This window comes from Ostrinia furnacalis, unplaced genomic scaffold, assembly GCF_004193835.3.
Source record: "Ostrinia furnacalis isolate ACB-3 unplaced genomic scaffold, ASM419383v2 OfSCF1734, whole genome shotgun sequence".
In the NCBI taxonomy this organism is placed as follows: domain Eukaryota; kingdom Metazoa; phylum Arthropoda; class Insecta; order Lepidoptera; family Crambidae; genus Ostrinia; species Ostrinia furnacalis.
In genome coordinates, this window is record NW_021131973.1 from 307,387 (window position 1) to 326,996 (window position 19,610).

The window sequence follows — 19,610 nt, forward strand, 5'->3', positions numbered from 1 at the left end:
TGATTCTTATTTTACGATTTATTAAAATACTGAACTTTTAGTTTTAATATTTAAACCATTTACGCAAAACGTCTTTGAAAACATTTTTGTATTAAAAATACACTTCGGAATATCCAACCTCGCCATCAAGTCGATTGCGTGGGCGATTAGTGGTTTCTGAAATTCCATAGGCACAAAACCATTCGTGGTATGACGTAGATAGACAGCTTTTGCTCAATGAAATACACCGAATTTTATAAAAGGGTTCATACATACATCCATACTATTGTGCGAATGAGACTCTAATTATTATTATTATACACTTCTTGATTTTTTCTCCACCTTTTTGGGGTGGGTTATTATATCTGTTATGCGGGCCTCAGCCAAGCATAACAGCGTTGAATGACGATATGTCCGAGGACAGGAATTTACGGGTAAGACGTCAGGTGTTTAAAATTACGGCTTTTTGTAGTAAGTATGTCATGTTGTCATTAATTTCCAGAACTTTAAGACTTTTTGCTATTATTATAAAATTTTATTGCACAATAAAATAGTACAAAAGGTGGACTTAATGCTATTTAAGCATTCTCAGCCAGTCGACCCCTGGGTGTTATTAATTAAATATTTACTTTGAGGCTACGCCTAGTAGTTTTTTTAAATCGAAATTAAATGTTGCGATTTAGGTATTTTGGTGAAATTACTAAAAAAATTCGTATAAAAGTAGCCGCCTGGCATGGAACGTGTTATGGGGGCTGAAAATATAGGAAATGACCCATTCTATCCGCCAAATAATTTTGGCACACGATGCGCCAAACATCCTGTATAATGGTAACGTCAGAAGCAAGTCGACATTTTAAGTATCTCAATTTTTGACATCATTTTAGTGTCATAAATGAGGTTAATCCCTTAGACAAACTATTATTTTGGATTACATAATACTGTTAGCAAATTAGATTAGTTATGATATTCTTAAGTGACAGTTCAATTAGCTGGAATAATTCTGCTTCGCTTCCTAACACAAAGCTTATAGTAGGGATTATTTACCCCACTACTTATTGCAACTTTCGTAATAGTTTGCGATTCGATAAAGTCACAAACTTCTCTGTTTTGTTTCTAACTTGAAGAAAAATCGAAGTTAATCGAGATCAACCGCAATTAAGTAGATAATGTCACATTAATAGTACGTATGACCAAACCAAATAAATACAACTTAGTTTATTTGGAGAAGTTTCCTCGCGTCATCTCACTTGTTTAGTAATTTCCCAGAAGATTCAAGTCAGTGATCTCATTTAACCGGATAGTTAAGACTTCAAACATGTTATTTGTTCAAACATAAATAGGCAAGTAACATTACCCTGTATGAGTCCTATACAAATAGATCTATTGCGCGCGTTGAAAGGGTATATTTTTGTTTATCTGCTACAAAGATGCTACCCACACATGACGTGGGTACTCTCATGTGAGTTACTACTGAATACTACTAAATGTCAGTTGTGGTACAAAGTTAAATGATGCTGATTTATCAAATAAATTATTTGTGCTGTCTTTCCTGAATACTATAATCCGTGCCTTTTTAAGGCGAGAGTGAATAGGAACTTACAGCGCAGATAATTATGTACCATCCAAGATTGCATCTCACTCAAAATCAGGTGCGATTGCGGTCAAATAAATAAATAAATAAATCTTTGGACAATTTCACACAGCGCCAGCTAGCCCCAAAGTAAGCAACTTAATGCTTGTGTTATGGGTCCTAGCTTAACGGATATACTACTTATATACTTTTTTTTTAAATACATAAATATTATACATAGTCACACCCAGACCCGTCACAGAAATTAAAATTCATCATTTCAATTTCTGCCCGGCCGGGAATCGAACCCGGGACCTCTCGGCATAGTAGTCCGTTCTGAACCACTACACCAAACGGCCGACTTCTGAACCACTACACCAAACGGCCGACAAACAAATACCTGCCTTGTCATGCATAAATAAATACTAATTAATATCCTTGGACGTTTTACACTGCACCACCTAGACCCAAATTAAGTTATTCTTGTACTATAGGTACTTACAACTGGTTTTTTTTTTACGTTGAATATTGGTCTCGAAGCGCTTGGTTGGGTAAAAAGATTCTCATAGACATGTAGAGGCTCCTTAAGAGCAAAATATTTGACAATTTGATTTTGACTTTACGCACTAAGTTTTTAACATTAAGAATGAGAATAAGAAAATTTATAAAAGATCGTAACATAACATAGTAACTACTAAAGGTCAGCGTTTATTTTTAATGAGTTTGGTATTAAAACACATTTTTATCAACTTTAGGGACTTGCCAAGAATTCTCATTTTTTGCTAACAAAAAACATTTCCCAGAACAGACATTTGCCAGACTTTCCTGAATTGTGCTGTTAAAATACACTTTTAGTCTAATTTCATAACTCCATTTACGTCGTTTGTAACAACACCAAGGTAGGATTTTCAAGAAACATTTTTCGACTAGTTAAGACTCTTATATTTTTTGTAAATCTTTATAATAAACACGTTTTACAAGAAGTGGCGATGTTTTAGGATATATTTTCTTGCATGTGGTACGTAGATTGTTTTAAGTGCCACCGCAAATAGCATAACAACAATATTTGGTTCAAAGGTTGAATAAACAATGGTAGGTAGTAAGAAACTTATGACCTGTTTCTGCACTTGACTCATGAAGTCCCTGATAGCCTATCAGGTACTTATCTATATGGTAAACTACAACCAGAGACTTACTTTCGCTTTTTTTTATTAGATAGCGTTAAAAAATCTTTTTCAGATAGCAATCTAGAACTTTATCCAAACCCGGTGAAACTAGCCCTTATTGTTACTAATATCTAGCTCGGGAACTTGTATATTTAATGACAATAATCCTTATTCCCACAGGACGTAGGCGTTAATAACAGTTCAAAGCTCAAATCATTCTACTGTATAATTGAACGCGCTCCTAAACGGTCCTAAGACGTGCCTTCTCGCCCACTAACCCACTTACCTACCAAGTTTGCATAATATCAAGAAACTAATCTTTGTGTCACTAAAGCTTGATAATTTCATATTTATACTCAATCTATACTAATATTATAAAGCTGAAGTGTTTGATTGCTTAAACGCGCTAATCTAAGAAACTACTGGATCGATTTGAAAAATTATTTTGTGTTGAATAGCTCATTCATTGAAGCTTTAGGTTAAACAAACATCACCTTACAGCCAATCGCGGCGGAGCAGTAAAGAAAAATGTTGCAAAAACGGGAAATCTTATTCAAACTATTTTCACGCGTACGAAGTCGCGGGCACAGCTAGTTTTTTTATATAGGGTCTCTATCTATTTATATTGAATGGATTGGCTCTCGATTACACAGCGCTGATGCGATCTATGATGGAGCGAGCTTACCCCAAAAATTGCCTTTACCCGTGCTTTGAAGGCTAAGGTTGTACGAATTTCAGAAACGTGACATCATCAGGGAATTAAAACTCATTAAAACTCATTAAAACTCATTTATTTCTGTAAATAGGCTTAAAAAAAGCACTTTTACACGTCCCAGTATTAACCCTACCACTGCTTCAGGACAAAAATGGGCCAGTGCTGAGAAGAAGCAGCGCAAGAAACTCAGTCACTATTGTCAGCCTCTTTTTCAAAGGTTTACATGCTTTAAAATGTACAAAGTTATAAATATTTATGCGAGCTAGGCAGTAACGTACCCCAAACATTTTTATCTTTTAAATAATCATCGACTTTATAGTAGCCCTTTTTCATTAAGGTACTTTTAATATGTGCTTTGAATTTATGAATGGGTAGTTCTACAACAGTTTGTGGTAATTTATTAAAGAATTTAATACATTTTCCCATAAATGAATTACCAATCTTATGCAATCTGAAATTTGGAACGGCTAATCCTTTGGCTGCACGTATTTTATGTGACATAGCGATAGGTGCATGTGAGATTGTAGATTGTGGAACTATCTTCATCATTTGTATTCGGTTAAAATAATACGATAAGCAATAGTTAGAAATACATTAGAAATCCTAAGTGCATAAAATACACGTCTTTGCGTGCGTGTAGGGTGGTCGTGCTTGTATTAGTAGTATTTTTTGCTGGTAGTTACCACTTTTCCAACTTTTTAAGTGTATTGAATAATACAATTTTACCCAGGCGGCATATTAAAATATATAAAAGCGGCATATAAAATTCGGGCAGCGTCCGATGTAAGCTCTCTAACCCGCCTGGGATTTGATCTATTTGGTTGGATTTTACATACAAAATTTAGTACTATACTTAGGCATGTCTATTTTATTTATTCGTGATTTTGTAGTTCAGTTTTTTTGGGAACATCAACTAAAAACCATTATAGTTAGGCCCAGAACGCACGGTGAAACTCAATTGCAACGAAACTGCAACTTCTAGTTACTTTTGAGTAGATACGTTTAATATTCCTATTTCAGATTTAATCATGTGAGAGAAAAAGAAAGAAGAATAATACAAATTTCAAACCGGTTTCAAACTGGTCGCGTCATGTGTGGTCTCTCAACGGAATCTATGGCAGAAACTTAGATGCAACTTAAAAGTAACTAGAAGTTGCAGTTTTGTTGCAATTGCGTTTCACCGTGTGTTCTGGGCCTTAGTGTTCTTAATTGTATGTTTTTATTTTCCTAATTAAATTATATTATTATTATCAAAGTGCTTTTGTAGAAAGTTAAAGATAAGAAACTTCTAATTACAAACAATAATGCCAGTTAGTGCTCTTGTTAAGCTTCAAGAAAAAGCTTCCTTTGTAGAGCAAAATGTAAGTGATAGTAAGAATTATAATAAAAAGTCTCTTATTAAGTTTTAATTAAAGCTAGCTTTTGCCCGTTGGAATTTAGGGTTTGATCGTGTTACAGAAAAACATGATCGTACGCCCACCTCTTATACGCGTATCGCGTTAAAAGCCGTTTAAATTAATTCAATTTTGCAATGTGAAATTCTAAAATTAACTATGTACGCCCACCTCCCTTAAAATGAGGGATAGTAGTCATTCTATGAATTGAATAGTATTGAATTTCATCTAAATCTCAATATAAGATTAGTAAGTATATTTTATTCTTTAGATAAGAGATATCTGACGTTCTTGACTACAATTGCAGAAAAAGAAAAGGATTTGCAATAAGAAGGTATTTAAATTAACCAGAAAGATTCCCGGTGATTTCAAATCTAGGGATATTAATCATCCGTCTTTTTTGTTTTTGTCTGAAGGATAAAGGTACTTTTGCTTACCTTTGCCTAAATTAGAATTTTTTAGGGTAGCATTTTCTACGTCATCGATCTTACAAATCCTCTTACCCTTTTGAATGAATTCTAAAACCTTTATGTCTTAAACCTAAATAAGAACTCTTGCTAGGTTTCTTTTTCTTGTTGAAACGTATACCTACACTTAACCCGGCGAGGCTGTGGTGGGGTGTGACATACCCCACGCTTTACTTCAACGATCGTTTTGTTTTAAATTTTTGCTGTAACGGTTTGTCTCGCCGCATAGCTGGAGCTAAAGAGCTGCGGGAGGGGATAGTGGCGTGATTGCAGTGTTGCGCTAACCGGCGCTTGAGATATACGTGCGCAAACTCCTGTTGGGTACGTAATACCCCGCCACATAGTTGGTGTGTGGTTATTTCGGTAAAATTGAAAATTGTTTTTTTTTTAGTTTATTTGCTTATTATTCGTTTTTTGTTTTAGTTTTTGAACGAAAATGAGTTTCGAAATAGATCAAAGGCATCTTAAGTCCATGATAGAGGAGGTTTTTCAAGAATGTTCGGACGAGTCAAGCTCCGATCCCGAATCTGATCATTGCAGCGAACATAGCCTAGGATCTGAGACAGAACAGGAGATTAGCGATCGAGAACAAGAAGTCAGTGAACTTGCACTAGATTTTAACTAGCGGCNAGTGTAGATGATTCTGACGAAGATATCCCGCTGTCAGTTTTGAGAAATCGACGTTGTTCTTCTGTTCAAGTTCCTTATTATGAGTCCAAAGATGGTCAGAAATGGCTCAAAAAACCACCGCCGACTAATTTACGTACTCGCAGTGAGAACATAATTTTCGAACGGCCTGGCGTAAGGAATTGCAAAGTTAGCGAAAACGAAAGTTGAATGTTGGAATGTAAACATAAAGCGAACAGAGTTTATTCGTAATCTAGGGTTAGCTCTGGTGTATGAACATTTACGATTACGGAAAGACCAAAAAAACATTCCAGTCTATATTCGCAAATTGATGAAGAACCAAGTCGTTCAGTCCAAAATACTACTGGGCGATATACGAGATGTGCTGATTGTCCAAGGAAAAAAGATAGAAAGACAAAGAACTCTTGCTCAACATGTGGGAAGGTCATAATTATATATAGAGCATGCAATATTTTCCTGCAAAAATTGTTGTGATGATGACCCTAGTTCCTAAGCTGTTCCAAAGTATTATGATAGTTTTTTATTTCTAATTCAAAGACTGATGTTTTTTACTTAATTTAGTAGTTGTTGTTTAAAGTAAAATTTTGTTTTTGTTTATTTTAGAGGTTTGTGAAGATAATGCCTATTTTTGTTTAAAAAAAAACTCAGTTTCTTTTATTTTCCTAAATAATAATAAATTATAATGTTATTGTATTGTGTAAAGTTCACGGGTTGCTTACATTATAATATTATGCATGCTGTGGTTATCGTTTGTGTGAGAGCAGTTAGCTAGAGACCTTTGGCTTAATTTTTTTAATTGTGTATAATACTGTATCTCATGTTGATAGCCCAATAAAATAAATAAATAAATAAATAAAAAAATATTAAAATATTAAAGTTTTTTCATTAAAAGCTGTTTATTGTTTATATTAATATCACAAAACATAAGATTAGAACTTAATTTATCGATATTATGATCTTTATGGCCAATTTGATAAGTGGGTATGTGACACCCCCCACATACTCATTGTTACATTTTGCCACCACAGCCTCGCCGGGTTAAGTAGGTAATATCATAAAGAGATGAAATAATATGTTTTACAGAAAATATAAAGAAACCTCTCAGACGAAAACTTACGAGTGCTAACATGAAAGTGCTTGCATATTGTCTGACTGAATGGCGTAATAATAGTGTGGGAGTGTGAAACGGAACGCAAGGGAGCGAGTGAGAAGGAATGAATGAGTGAGTGAGTAAGAAAGACGTGATTTTGGAAGAAGACAGAACAGAAGACGATTGTATTACGATGGAGCGGGGACTTTTCTTGTGGTTTTATCCCGGAAAAATACAAATAGGTATATTGTTATATTATTTTCTAGGTAATCAGATTGTACAGTCGACAGCACATCAGACTACATTTCTGTTGCAAATTAGCCTCTATTACAACGAGATAAGACTGTACAGTGTTTAGCTTGATGTGCTATCGTCCGTACTCAAATTTAGACAATGAAATTCGCTACAATTTCGAGGTATACCTCGTAAGTACCTATTTCATTTAATCATCCAATCGTTTAGTAAATCTTATCACGCTGAAACGCTTTTCCAGTAAAACTAACTAAATAAATTCCCTTAAAACAAAACTAGGATTTAACAAATTAATTTAAATAGTTTTGTAGTAAAAACTAGTGCATTTAACATTTTCACCTGTCGTCGGAACTACAAGTCGGAGTCTTAGCTAATAGTCAGCAAACGTTGATGGTTAAGATATAAAACGAGTATGTATGATCATTTGAAATACATGAAAACTGTACGCCTCTCCGCTTCAGAATTTTGGTACCTACTTAATAAGTATGTTTTGCAAAGTGGAATGAATTCCTTGATATATGTGGTGGATAGGTAAATGTAAAAGGACAAACCAAAATAAATAAAACAGAATAAGGTTGTGCTAGGTCAACGACTTCTAAATATACTACTGGACAATTTATTCAGAATATAAAATGAAATCGCGATCGTGTGCCGGTTACAGATAATAATTTCAAATCACGTTTACAAAGTGCGTGCCAAAATCATACAATGTCCTATAGGCTTCATTAAATTATTTGAGTTTGTCGACTCCAATCTTCGCAAACAGCTGCTGTTCCATCTGCTCCTCTTGTCTCTTTTGAGTTATTGATAAATGTTACCAACTTAGTTACAATAGTTACTCAGCCTGTCTACACGAAGTATACTAGATATACTATGGTAGCGTGTCAAGCCAAGTTCAAGTAACAGCACTGGAGAGCAGCACCGTGTGTAATATTACACGAACCATTTGGAGCCACTGTTGACCCCCTCATAACTAAAAAACTATAGACTTTACGCTAGCTAGCACGAAGATTCTATTACTATTAATTATTGCTAAGTTATCCATGAACTACATATTATTTATTAATTAGGGATTAATTTGAGGCCGGTGAACCGGGAAAATCGGCAAAACCATGTCAAGATGACAGCTTGGACTACTTTTATTGAAGCGGCGCACAATTTCATTTGCAAGATTTCAGATACATTCAATAACCTCTAAGTTAGAACTTTCCAAAAATTTTTATCAAAACACTATGTAGATTGTAAAATGCTTGTTTGTAGAGTCCAAAATATTCCGAGCCAGAAATATGTATGAAGCCACTAGGCCATTGTTAGGCAGCCACTAGAGCCTCAATATTCAGCACAGGTGTCAGTTTACACGGCATTCAATTTCTAGCAAATCTCATTCATAATATACGAGATGACATATATTTGCAAGAACTATCTGTACTACTATAAATAATTACTTGAGAAACTAAATTTGTACCGCTTTAGGCCTTATTATTGTAACTAACTGTGCCAGCGACTTCGCACGCGTGAAAATAGTTTGAATGATATTTTCCATTTTTGAAACATTTTATTTTTCTGCTCCACCCCTAGTAGCTGTAGAGTGATGATAAATAATAGCTTTCCTCGATAAATTCAAATGTGCAATTGTTATTAAAATTAACGAAAAAAATTGTCTACAAAATAAATACTATTTCGCTTCCAAAAATATTTCACTTAATATAAAAGGTAATATTCTTCCTTTATACTCACAAAATAAATCTAGCATTAAAGTAAATAACTCCAAAAAACTGCCACAAACAAAACTATTCAAGACCTTTTTACCGCAAAAAGGACGTGGAAAAAATGTTCTTGTATCTTTTATAATCGAAGACAAAATAAGCTTAGTCTGAGAAAATTCTTTGTATAACGTCTGTGTTGAATGGCAATAATTTTCCTCGTGAAATATTGTTTATGGTTAAAAGATGACGTCATCGATCAATGATGATCATCGATGGCTGAAATAAATCAGGGCAGAATAAATGAATCAAAATATTTTCGGCCGAATTCAACAGTCAGTGAATGTTCGTTTTAATTAAAATCAAATTAAGAAAGTCGGCGGCCGAGAGAGAGTTCCAAATAAAACGCATTTCTTAGTAAATTAGTACGAATACAATGGTATTTGAAGGAAAACTCGTTGAAGTTTAACTTATCTCTTATTTAAAATATAGATAAGTATACTAGACTGGACCTTTAAAAGGCAAAACAAATGAAATGTATCTCAAAAGAAACCATCTTTCCTCCACTATGTATGTAAACATTACCAATTTCCTTGTGTATCCATACAATGAACGATCCAAGAGTTCGCACACGGTTCAGCAAATAAATGATTGTGCTCCAGACCTGAATATTAATATTATTCGGTGAATATATTCACCTTTCACACGGCGTCAATGCCTCTTCCGAGCTATTGAACCATGCTTCGAAGATGCCTTCGCCTTGTAACCTAAATTGATTGGCAGATACGAGTATGGAGCACCTTGCTCTTAATATTTCCTGGATAATACAATAGGAATATTCTTGTGCCGCTTTTGAGCTTGATAAACGCTAAAATAAGGAATATGATATGTCTTATCTGATTGTCTTTATATTTTATGCAGTATAGGTTAGTGTCCGTGACTCTCACTCGGCATGGGGCACACTGAAAACCAGCGTCGTGGCCTCCCTCACCGGGGGCCACGGCATATGCTGAGTGGGGTCCCATTGCGATGGGCATCGCTGTGCGACAGGGTGGCACTGCTTAGTTTACTTGCTCTTTCATTGTATGTTTTATGTCACCTCTGTCTTATTTGCTTTTTTATTTTTTATTTTACCTCTTTTGTCTTTTGTGATGTCCATGGCAATAAATGTTTCTTTCTTTCTTTCTTATTTTACAGCGAGAAAAGATAAGGAATTCTGCCTTAAAATTATATGAAGTAGACATAGACACGTTTAAATACTCGTTTGTTTTAGCCAAATAACGTCCACTACTGGAAAAAGGGCTCCCCCAAAGATTTTCACAACGACCGGTCCTGTGCCAAAACCACAACCTATTTAACCCTTAATTTAATTTCGTTAAGTATCCTCAACACTTACTTTGACACAATGTCATAATTTATCTATGGGTGTCATGCCTATAATTTGGTTTTGAAACGTATTATTTACATGCCATAATGGNACGTCCACTACTGGAAAAAGGGCTCCCCCAAAGATTTTCACAACGACCGGTCCTGTGCCAAAAACACAACCTATTTAAAATAATAGTTATTTTTGGGCGAAAGAAACATGTAAATAGTTTGTTTCAGCAATTTTCATTTAGATAGATTAAACAGTTCGGATTGGACTCGGTCGGTTAAAAAAAGAAAAAGTTGTTTAGAACTGAAACTGGAATGGAAAATTTTAAAAGGTAGGTAGGTAAATAGTAGTACAAATGTTTCGGGAAAAGCGGACTTCGTTTAATTACCTTTTTTATGCAATAAAGCTTAATCTATTTTCGTCCATAACACCTATTTTAGCATTAACTAATTGATTCAAATAGTAAAGTCTACTTATGTTGGAAACGAAAATACAATTTTGTCACTGCTTTGCTACTATATGTTACATATATTCATAAAATTAATAACTGCTTCTTACTATCTACTATATTCATAAAATTAATAAAAGAGCTTAAAATTTTACTTCAAAAACATTAATTTCATACATAACACTTACAAAGTTTCTTTGTTTTGAAGAGAAGATGAAATTCCTTTAAAAATAAAGTCACAGCAGTTCCGTTAAAGTTTTCTGAAACTTTTCAAGAAGTTGAGGTGTGCTTTCACCTCGACATAGCCAGCACATTAAATAAATATCGAATAGTTAAGAATTGCTGTGTAAAGGAACGCGATGGATCGGGGTGACGTGTTTAAAATTATTTCTCGGGGCAACACGTAATGAGACTTCATTGAAAGCAATGAATGAAAATTTACAAAAACTGTGAAAATTTCAACGCAGTTCCATTAATAAATTTTACTTTTTTCCTTGTTTTCTTTCATCAGACACGTGTATTGCATATTTAATTTAAGGGTAAATAAAAAAATCTCTGCACGATCTGACCGAAATATTGACATGTCTTGAATGTAAAAAAGTACTTGCAAGAATAAGATATAACATTTTATACATATCAATCAACGATAATTTTATTTTCGAGGAAAGTTCATTACCTATCATGATGCTTAGTTTTGAGCAAATAGTTTGTTTTAATATTTTTTTCATCAAACAGATTTAGCTATACCATAGTTTGTTATGGACTGTGCAAATGAATATAAGTTATGTAGGGTAGACAATGGATTAGCCTACATTTTTGTGAGATTAAAAATATTGACATCTATTTGAAATGGTTATACTGTACGACGATGGTGAAACGGCGTTTTCTTGATGAAACTTCTAATTTCTTATATCCCACCTCAAAAGAGACCTAATATCCGCCACTGAAGGAAAATTTAAGAAGCAAGCACTTCAGCCTTTTTCAACAAACTCTTTTATTCATTACATTTGTGCCAAAGGGAGATAACAGCTTTTGCTTCCGGGCTATGCAAATTATGGTTTCGGTTAAAAGGTTTATCTGGGGTCAAAAGAACGCAAGAATTACGCATAATTTTGTAATTATGACAAATTTTCATGTGGGACTAACCTGGTGCTGGTTGATGAACTTTTGAACTCTGTAACATTATTTAGAGTATTTGATGAGATGTTTCTTGTCACTTTAAAAACAGTTCTGGGAAAATAAATGAGTCTATTCTTCGAACAACTGCTATTAATGATTTTCGCATTGAAAATTTCTTGAAATCCCTTTGTGATTTCTAAGATGTCCCACTTTTAGTATCTTTGAAAACTTTTAAATAAATCTGAACCTCGTGGATGAAACTCGTTTAGTAGGTTTTCATGGTCATTATTTGTTCGGGTAGTAGGTATTTCAAGTAACTTTTCAGGGAAGCATAGAGATGTCCACTTGTTATTAGTTTTTGTAAGAGCAACCTACATTAAAACTCATCAAACTTCATGCGAATGATAAAGTTAGCCGCAAAAAGGAATTATTAAAATTAAAAGTTATATAATTCAGGCATAGCCCATAAAAGTGTTAGCAACAAAGGTCTTAGAAACTATGTTAGTAAGTCGCACAATAATTACACATAATTAAAATACAACAATTTGATGTCTTTAGTAAGATGGACGAGTGTCAGAGTGCTGCATAATGGCACTGTCCACTTATAATAATTATCTTGCTTACTTGCTGCATAATTATATTCAGTGTATACTTAAAGAAAGGTACTTTGACTCGGGAGCGTCAGGTAACATAAAGTTCCCCACTTGCTTTTAGAAAGAGTCTTCAGATTAAATACTTATTTTCTCTTTGTCCACAGCCTTCAAATGCCGCGAAGTATGGAGCAGCCTGGAGCTGGAAAGGGCGTTCAATCTTGGCCTGGATGCTGGTCTGCTGCTGATACCGTTCTTCATCATGTCCTTCGCCTACTCACTTATCGTTACCAAGCTCTGGCGCGGCATGAGGCATGAGATCCAACACAACTTCAACTGGCAGAAACATTGTAAGTAATTCAAAGTACCTAAAAATTCATTGTAATTAAAAGTACATTAAATTTAAACAAAATAAAATGTTTTTGTCATAGCATATTTTAAACTTTAGTCGATACTACCAGAGTAAACACAAATGAGTAGGTCATCTTCATAGAAACGCACCGAGCGTGGTTTGTATGTGAGCGCGCCAATACGTATGCGGCGCGCACGCACACACTGACAAAAATTAGCGTGGATTAGCGGGGTGTTGCGCCGCATACGTATTGGCGCGCTCACATACAAACCGCGCTCGGTGCGTTTCTATGAAGATGACCTACTCATTTGTAATTACTCTGATACTACACTTCCACGCAATCTGTGCACAATGCACATGTCGTGGCAGCTTTTAATTAAGCTTACACTATAAACATGTATTAGATTTCAATGTTTCTTTCCATTTAATTGTGTATATCGTATTAGCTGTCCTTAAATAAATAAATAGCTAAATTCTGATAATATATTATGTAAGTATTACGTAGAGATTAGTTACAATAAAACACTTCATTTCTGTGGATTTAGGCTTCGGGCAGTTTTCGTCTCAACCAGACTCTGATATTAGTAGAGATTAGTGAAAATAACACACTTAGTTTTCTGCTCTTGAGAGCTTTTATAGTTAAGTACTGCTTGCTTATCATTAAGATTAAAGGTATTTGAGATATTTCGTGCTCAGGTTCTGTTACTAAGTAGTAGAAGAGATATAAGATTTTAATCTTAATAAGCTTGTCTATTGTATTGGATTTCTGTAAAAATAGGCTTAAGCTTGGAAATAAATAAATAATTAAATAATAAATATTTTTTTAGCCGTGAGTACATAATGTGACTCATTAATAAACGTCGCGTTAAGACCCGTGTCTTACTATTTTAGTAGAAGAGAATAAGAATTCTTTATTTTCTGCTTAAAATCATCTGATTATCATGTAATTCAAAGTGTTTTGTGCTTCAAAGAGCACATAATATTTCACATTAATTATAGCCACTTATTCAGGCTGTTGTAGGCACTTACTTGTTTATTTATCTCTCCACAATACATTATGCATCCTAAATTAGGTCTATTACAATACTGGATCTATGTACCCATATCATTGTGAGAGACTGCTACCCGATGTAATTCTCAGAAGAAACTTGTATTACAGGTCACCAGGGATAGAGAGACCCCTCAGGGAGAGCGAATAGAATTAGGCTTATTTATAGAAAGACTTTGTGGAAATGGTAAAAAAAGTTAGCAATGTTACTTCGAATAAAAAGTGAGTTACCTACCGTTATAATAATATGTATTGAATGTAATGTAAGTAATTCAAGATGAATGAAGGGATATCAGAATATTTATTTATATTTTATAATAAATACATTGTTAATTGCTATTTTACATAGGTAAAATTGTAACTATTCTACTACATTAGCTTGCAAGTTTTGTCGGCTAATCTACCCTCAATTTGTCAAAGGCAAACGGGTCAAGCTTCTTCAAAGATTTTGTAGCTACCATCGTGTTCAGTTTTGGCGGTATGCCAACACTCTCGTATGCTACACAGTAGGCACTTATACCTTCTTACTAGCAGATTTTTTGGGGCAGGCACTTGAACAAGCTTAGCTATTAAAAAAAACGTTAAATGACTCATTAAAAACACTTACAGTGAAGAAGAAAATTCGCAAATAACTCAAACTTTTCGATGCCACCAATTATGTGTCTATTTAGACTATAAGTCGCGATGGGATCAAAATAAATAAAGGTGCCATAAGTCGAAAAATATACCATCCGATACATTATTTTTCTCACATCACCCAAAGTATAAAAACTCTTTCTATTTAGTTTCTAAGTCGCAATAGTACTAACTGAAGCTTTTAACTGAAGTATACACGTGCCATAAGGCGAAAAATTAACCATCTGATAAATTGACTTTGCCACACCTCAAAAACTATAAATAAGTATGTTACTCGTTTTTTTCATTTTACTGTATGTATCTATAACAGCTTTAAGCACTAAATATAGGGGTAAATATAGAACTATACACGTTAAGAGCTTCCTATACTTAGCTGAGATGAAAACTACTTTTAGAAGCTTTCAGAAACAAACATTTGATTTTACAACATTTTATATGCACGGTCGTTCCATCTAGTGCTGAAAACCTCTTAGTTAGAAATAACTTTCTCATAAATTATTCAAATATCACTTAACAGAGTTGCAATTAACAAAATAGTTTTATCTTTAAAAGCAATGTAAACTTTCATGTATGCTTTGCATAAGTTTGTGGTTAGCCAGCAAATTAATACATGTTACAAAAGTAAAAGTTATAATAGTTGCAACTCAATTTACGTTCTGATATTCGCAGATGCTTGACTCTATCAAGCATCAGCCAATAAAACAACTGAACCGTTTTTGAATTTTTCATTGGATCAGTTGGGCAGTGCTTCGAAATAAAAAAGAATTCTCCAAATCGGTTCAGATCTGAAAAAAAAGAGAGCGACGAATTGGGAAACTTTTGAAAGCCGGTTAAAAACAGAGGTCTATTCCATTTTGATCACCTGGTTTTGATCACCCAGGATAAAGGACACTAAAGTGTCGCTTGGAGTCCACTTTGATCGCCTGGGTGATCAAATCCAGATGATCAAAGTGGAATAGACCAAAACAAAACTCGCTCCTTAGTCACACCTAAGTTCTTAACACATGAAACTGCAATATTTATTTCGACACACCATAATGATAATGCAATATTTATTTCAACGACCATAAGCAGCCGTGTCCTTAAGAAAAGTGTTTTATAGCTTACATTTTCTTTCTTTCCCTTTGAAAGTAAAGCTTCACAAAGAGTATCAGTTTTTGCTATTTAGCAAACACTTTAACAGTGGGTTAATTCCCCTTTGTCATCATTAGTCTCTGTCTAGAAAGACAAACGCTTTTTATTTTTCTCTTTCTGGATCCCTTCTCACACAGCGATTTGCATTTGTTGTAATTTAATTAATTGAATCTTAATCATGAGTGGTAAACGCAATACGCGATTAGGCAATAATAAATAATTATCTGTATTTGCAAGGCGTTTGCAACTCGAAAGTTTAAACACAATAATTATTATTGTGTTATTTGTTATTTTCAACTTTAGTAATGTTTGCTTTATCCGTTTGTTAAGATAATAATTTATACATTTTTCAGAAGAAAGTTACTCTAACTAAAGGTTATTTCCATAATTATTTATTTCAGTTTTTCATTAATTTTCCTTCCCTTAAACACCACCATATTTGATATTATAGTTTTTATTTGTGCAAACGACGGCACGTAAAACTAAATATTAAAGCCATATTACCTACTGTAGTTATAAGTTATATTTTGAAACAAAAATGTCTTACACATTTTCGTTCTGATGTGAAGTCGACTATAAATGTACAATGGAACTGACTTGTACGTGCTTTAATACCATCCCAACGCCTGACGTTTGCTTTTATTCGCAGTGACACGACAAGGAAGCTGCAAAACGGGTCATCTTATACCAACCACTCCAATTTTACAAGCGAACTCCACCGAGCTGTGTTGCAAAAACAACTGGGCTACGAAAAAGGTAAATGTCTTTTACATGTACGTAGGTAAATATTCTCTTGTAGAAATAACTTCAACATTTTCAAAATAAAGAATTAAAATTCTTGAGCTGTGCACCTTGGTTTACAAAGTCCACTACAGTACATGAATACCTGGAGATACCAAACGTCAAAGAGGTTGTAGAAGAGTCCTGTAAAACTTACAATCAAAGATTTCAGCGTCATGAAAATGTACTTGCTGCATCCCTTCTAAATTCTAAGAACTCTACATTCAGGCTCAGGAAAAAGCGAATAGCATCAATCTGAAAACTTATTGTAAAATAATCGAGATGACACATCATGGGATGTGCAGAGCCGGAACTGTCATTATTACCAATTCAATCCAATCTGGTAAAGGCTGATGGCTGATCGCAGATAGATTAATAAAAAAAACTAACATCTGAATGTTGGAGTAATCACCAACTCTAGGACTTGTAAACTCTGACAATGTTGTTCGTATATTTTCGCCTTTAATTACACAGTTACCTAAAGGTAACCGTGCATTAAATAACATGCAATAAGGTTAAATTAAAATTTTACCTTATTGCATGGTTATCAATACTCACCGACAATGTGCACTATAAAATTTGAAAAGAGTAAAACTAAATATAGCCATTTTTCCACAGTGAAACATGATTCTAGATTTATTGCTTGAGTCCATGAAAAATGGGCTGCGAAGCTTGCGATGTAACCGCACTCGTTATGTGATTTTAATGGTTGCCATGTAATACAGATTGATATAGGAAAATATTTAAAATATTTAACTAGGTGCATTTCTATAGAAAATCATTACTTTGTGAATTATTAACATTTCTTTGGCAACTAACATCGAGATAATTATGGTCCATGAACTGGCCCAACATTTCCAAAAAGACAATGTAAAATAATATTGCCAGATATTTGATGTCGTTTCAATTACAAATCTACTTGAACTCTTTCAAAATCTTCTCTAGAAAAGGAGCTTACAATTTACAAGCGGAATAAACCTTTGCCCATTTCTTAAACACAATTATCTACAGAAATAAATAATATTCAGTATCATAAAATTATTTCCACGAACGTGAAATGCGATCCCTATTCATAAAATAAATGTAAATAATAATATAATTGATCACCATGTCAACTGAAGTGATTTATTTGATCGTTGCTATTTCTTATAAATCACCATAAATTTTGATAGAGTTAACTTCAGCAAAATTACAAATATCAAACCTCATTTATCAAATTACTACAAGTCACGAATTTGCTCGATTAATAATTGTTGGAAAGTCTAGTATTTTATTTTATACCATTAACTTTGATAGCTGAAAAGGCAAGAACACTGAAAGTTTAGAGGATTTCTATTTCAGTATTCAACGCTCTTTGATATTGAGCTCAGTAAATTTTCCACAAGTGATACCTTTTCAATAATAAAGTGTTACTTATTTAGACCTATACCTAACTTTATTTTACCTTCACTTTCGGTCTGATAATTACTTTTCATCAGGAAAAGCAAGCCAAGACCAATGCAGCATTTTCTTTGTGGGAAAAACGAAACCTCGCTCTTTGATTCAATTTTCGTCCTCCGTTTCAATTAAAGATCAAAAGTAGCAGAAAACCATTCAAAGCAGCAAAAAAATTATTCAATGCTTCCGTTTCAAAAAAATATTTCAGCCTTAAATTTCAACTTCTTGCTCACGTTGTTTTCAGTTTCATATAACTTAACTGACTGGAAGTGATGCAACATCATGAATGATGCATGAGTATCGATCTACTAGTAACACCTTGTGAAACTGAAATATTTTCATACTCACTTCACAGCTATCTTGTTTTCGTGCACTGCATAAACTCTTTAGCCAAGACTGTGTGAGACCCACTTCTGTCTTAAAACAATTAATGCATTTCAAAAACTTTCAGAGGACTTGATATGCATATTTTATGCTAAGAGCTGGTATTCTCAATGGAAATACGGGAAAATATTATGACGCCTTAAAAGAGGTGGTTTTTTTAATTAGGTCACACGTGTTGTGATTCAAAAATGATAATTACACCAACGTCATTAAGAATAACACAAAGGTCTTGTACTAATTAGTCGGTTCATAAAAACATGTAGGTAGGTATTATGTTGTCATTTGCAAGCGCCGTTGATAAATATACACTCAATGTTGCCAGGATAAATACAATTAAAATAATTAAATACGAACGGTTTCAGAAGTATAAATACAAAAAAATATTATGTTACTATTGTAGCCACACTGAATGAAAGTGTTTTGTAGACTCGCTATAAATTGCGATTCGTAATGTCATTATTGCATTCAGAATTTTTATCTAATTAAGTATGTAAGAGTTTCAGTGAAGCGATCATAATCGTATCTTAGCTAGAATACATTTACAGTTGCTGATTGAATAGTTTAAAAAAGGCTCTTTCAGGGTATAGGCAACAATATGAATTGGTGATAACGATACAAGTTTCACTTTATACATTATATCGATTAGTCATCGAAATGGCTTATCAATATGGTGACATAGATTAACTTATTGATAATCCCAATTGGTTTATTGATTGACACCAGGCTATACCTACGTGGAAACGGCGCTTGCAACCGTACATTGATTAAACTGGGCAAATATACACGTGTTCTAACAAGTAAAACATTTACTTTTGAGTTTGAAAAACAGTTGTTTCATTTAAATTCCAATTTATGTCGGCAGATGAATATTTATGAAGGAATTTGCAAATAATTAAGGAAGGCGCTGGATGCAGGCCGTCACCAACCGGGCATTGTGGAAATCATTGGGTGAAGCCTATGTTCAGCAGTGGACGTCCTATGGATGAATGATGATGATGATGATGATGAATTTCAAATAAACCAGCAACATGCCTGATAGCATAGTAGTTACACAGCACTTTTTACACTTTACATACCCAAACTTCAGACTACACGTGAAAGAAGACCTTCAGAGATAATGCGGTTTTTATCTGTCTAATTAAAATGTCTGGATTTTAATTAATGTTATTTAATGCCAAATATGTGCTTAAAGATTATACGCGTGTGAACCAAAACAAATATTTATGTACGTACAATCGGCAGCACATTTCAGGACATACATTTTTTTAAATAGCTCTTATTATAACCTTGTTGTGCTTGATTTACCGTCTTTCGTATATGTCA

At 33.9% G+C, this 19,610-nt stretch overlaps 1 protein-coding gene across 1 annotated transcript in view; it reads left to right on the forward strand.

Annotated features, from left to right (window-relative positions):
• NGR-A9 (neuropeptide receptor A9) overlaps positions 1–19,610 on the forward strand; it is a 74,342-nt gene that overhangs the window by 26,957 nt on the left and 27,775 nt on the right. Inside the window, exons 5-7 of the mRNA XM_028305578.1 lie at positions 4,698–4,700; positions 12,684–12,866; positions 16,336–16,442. Coding sequence (XP_028161379.1) covers positions 4,698–4,700; positions 12,684–12,866; positions 16,336–16,442 — 293 coding nt within the window. The remainder of the gene's footprint in view (positions 1–4,697; positions 4,701–12,683; positions 12,867–16,335; positions 16,443–19,610) is intronic.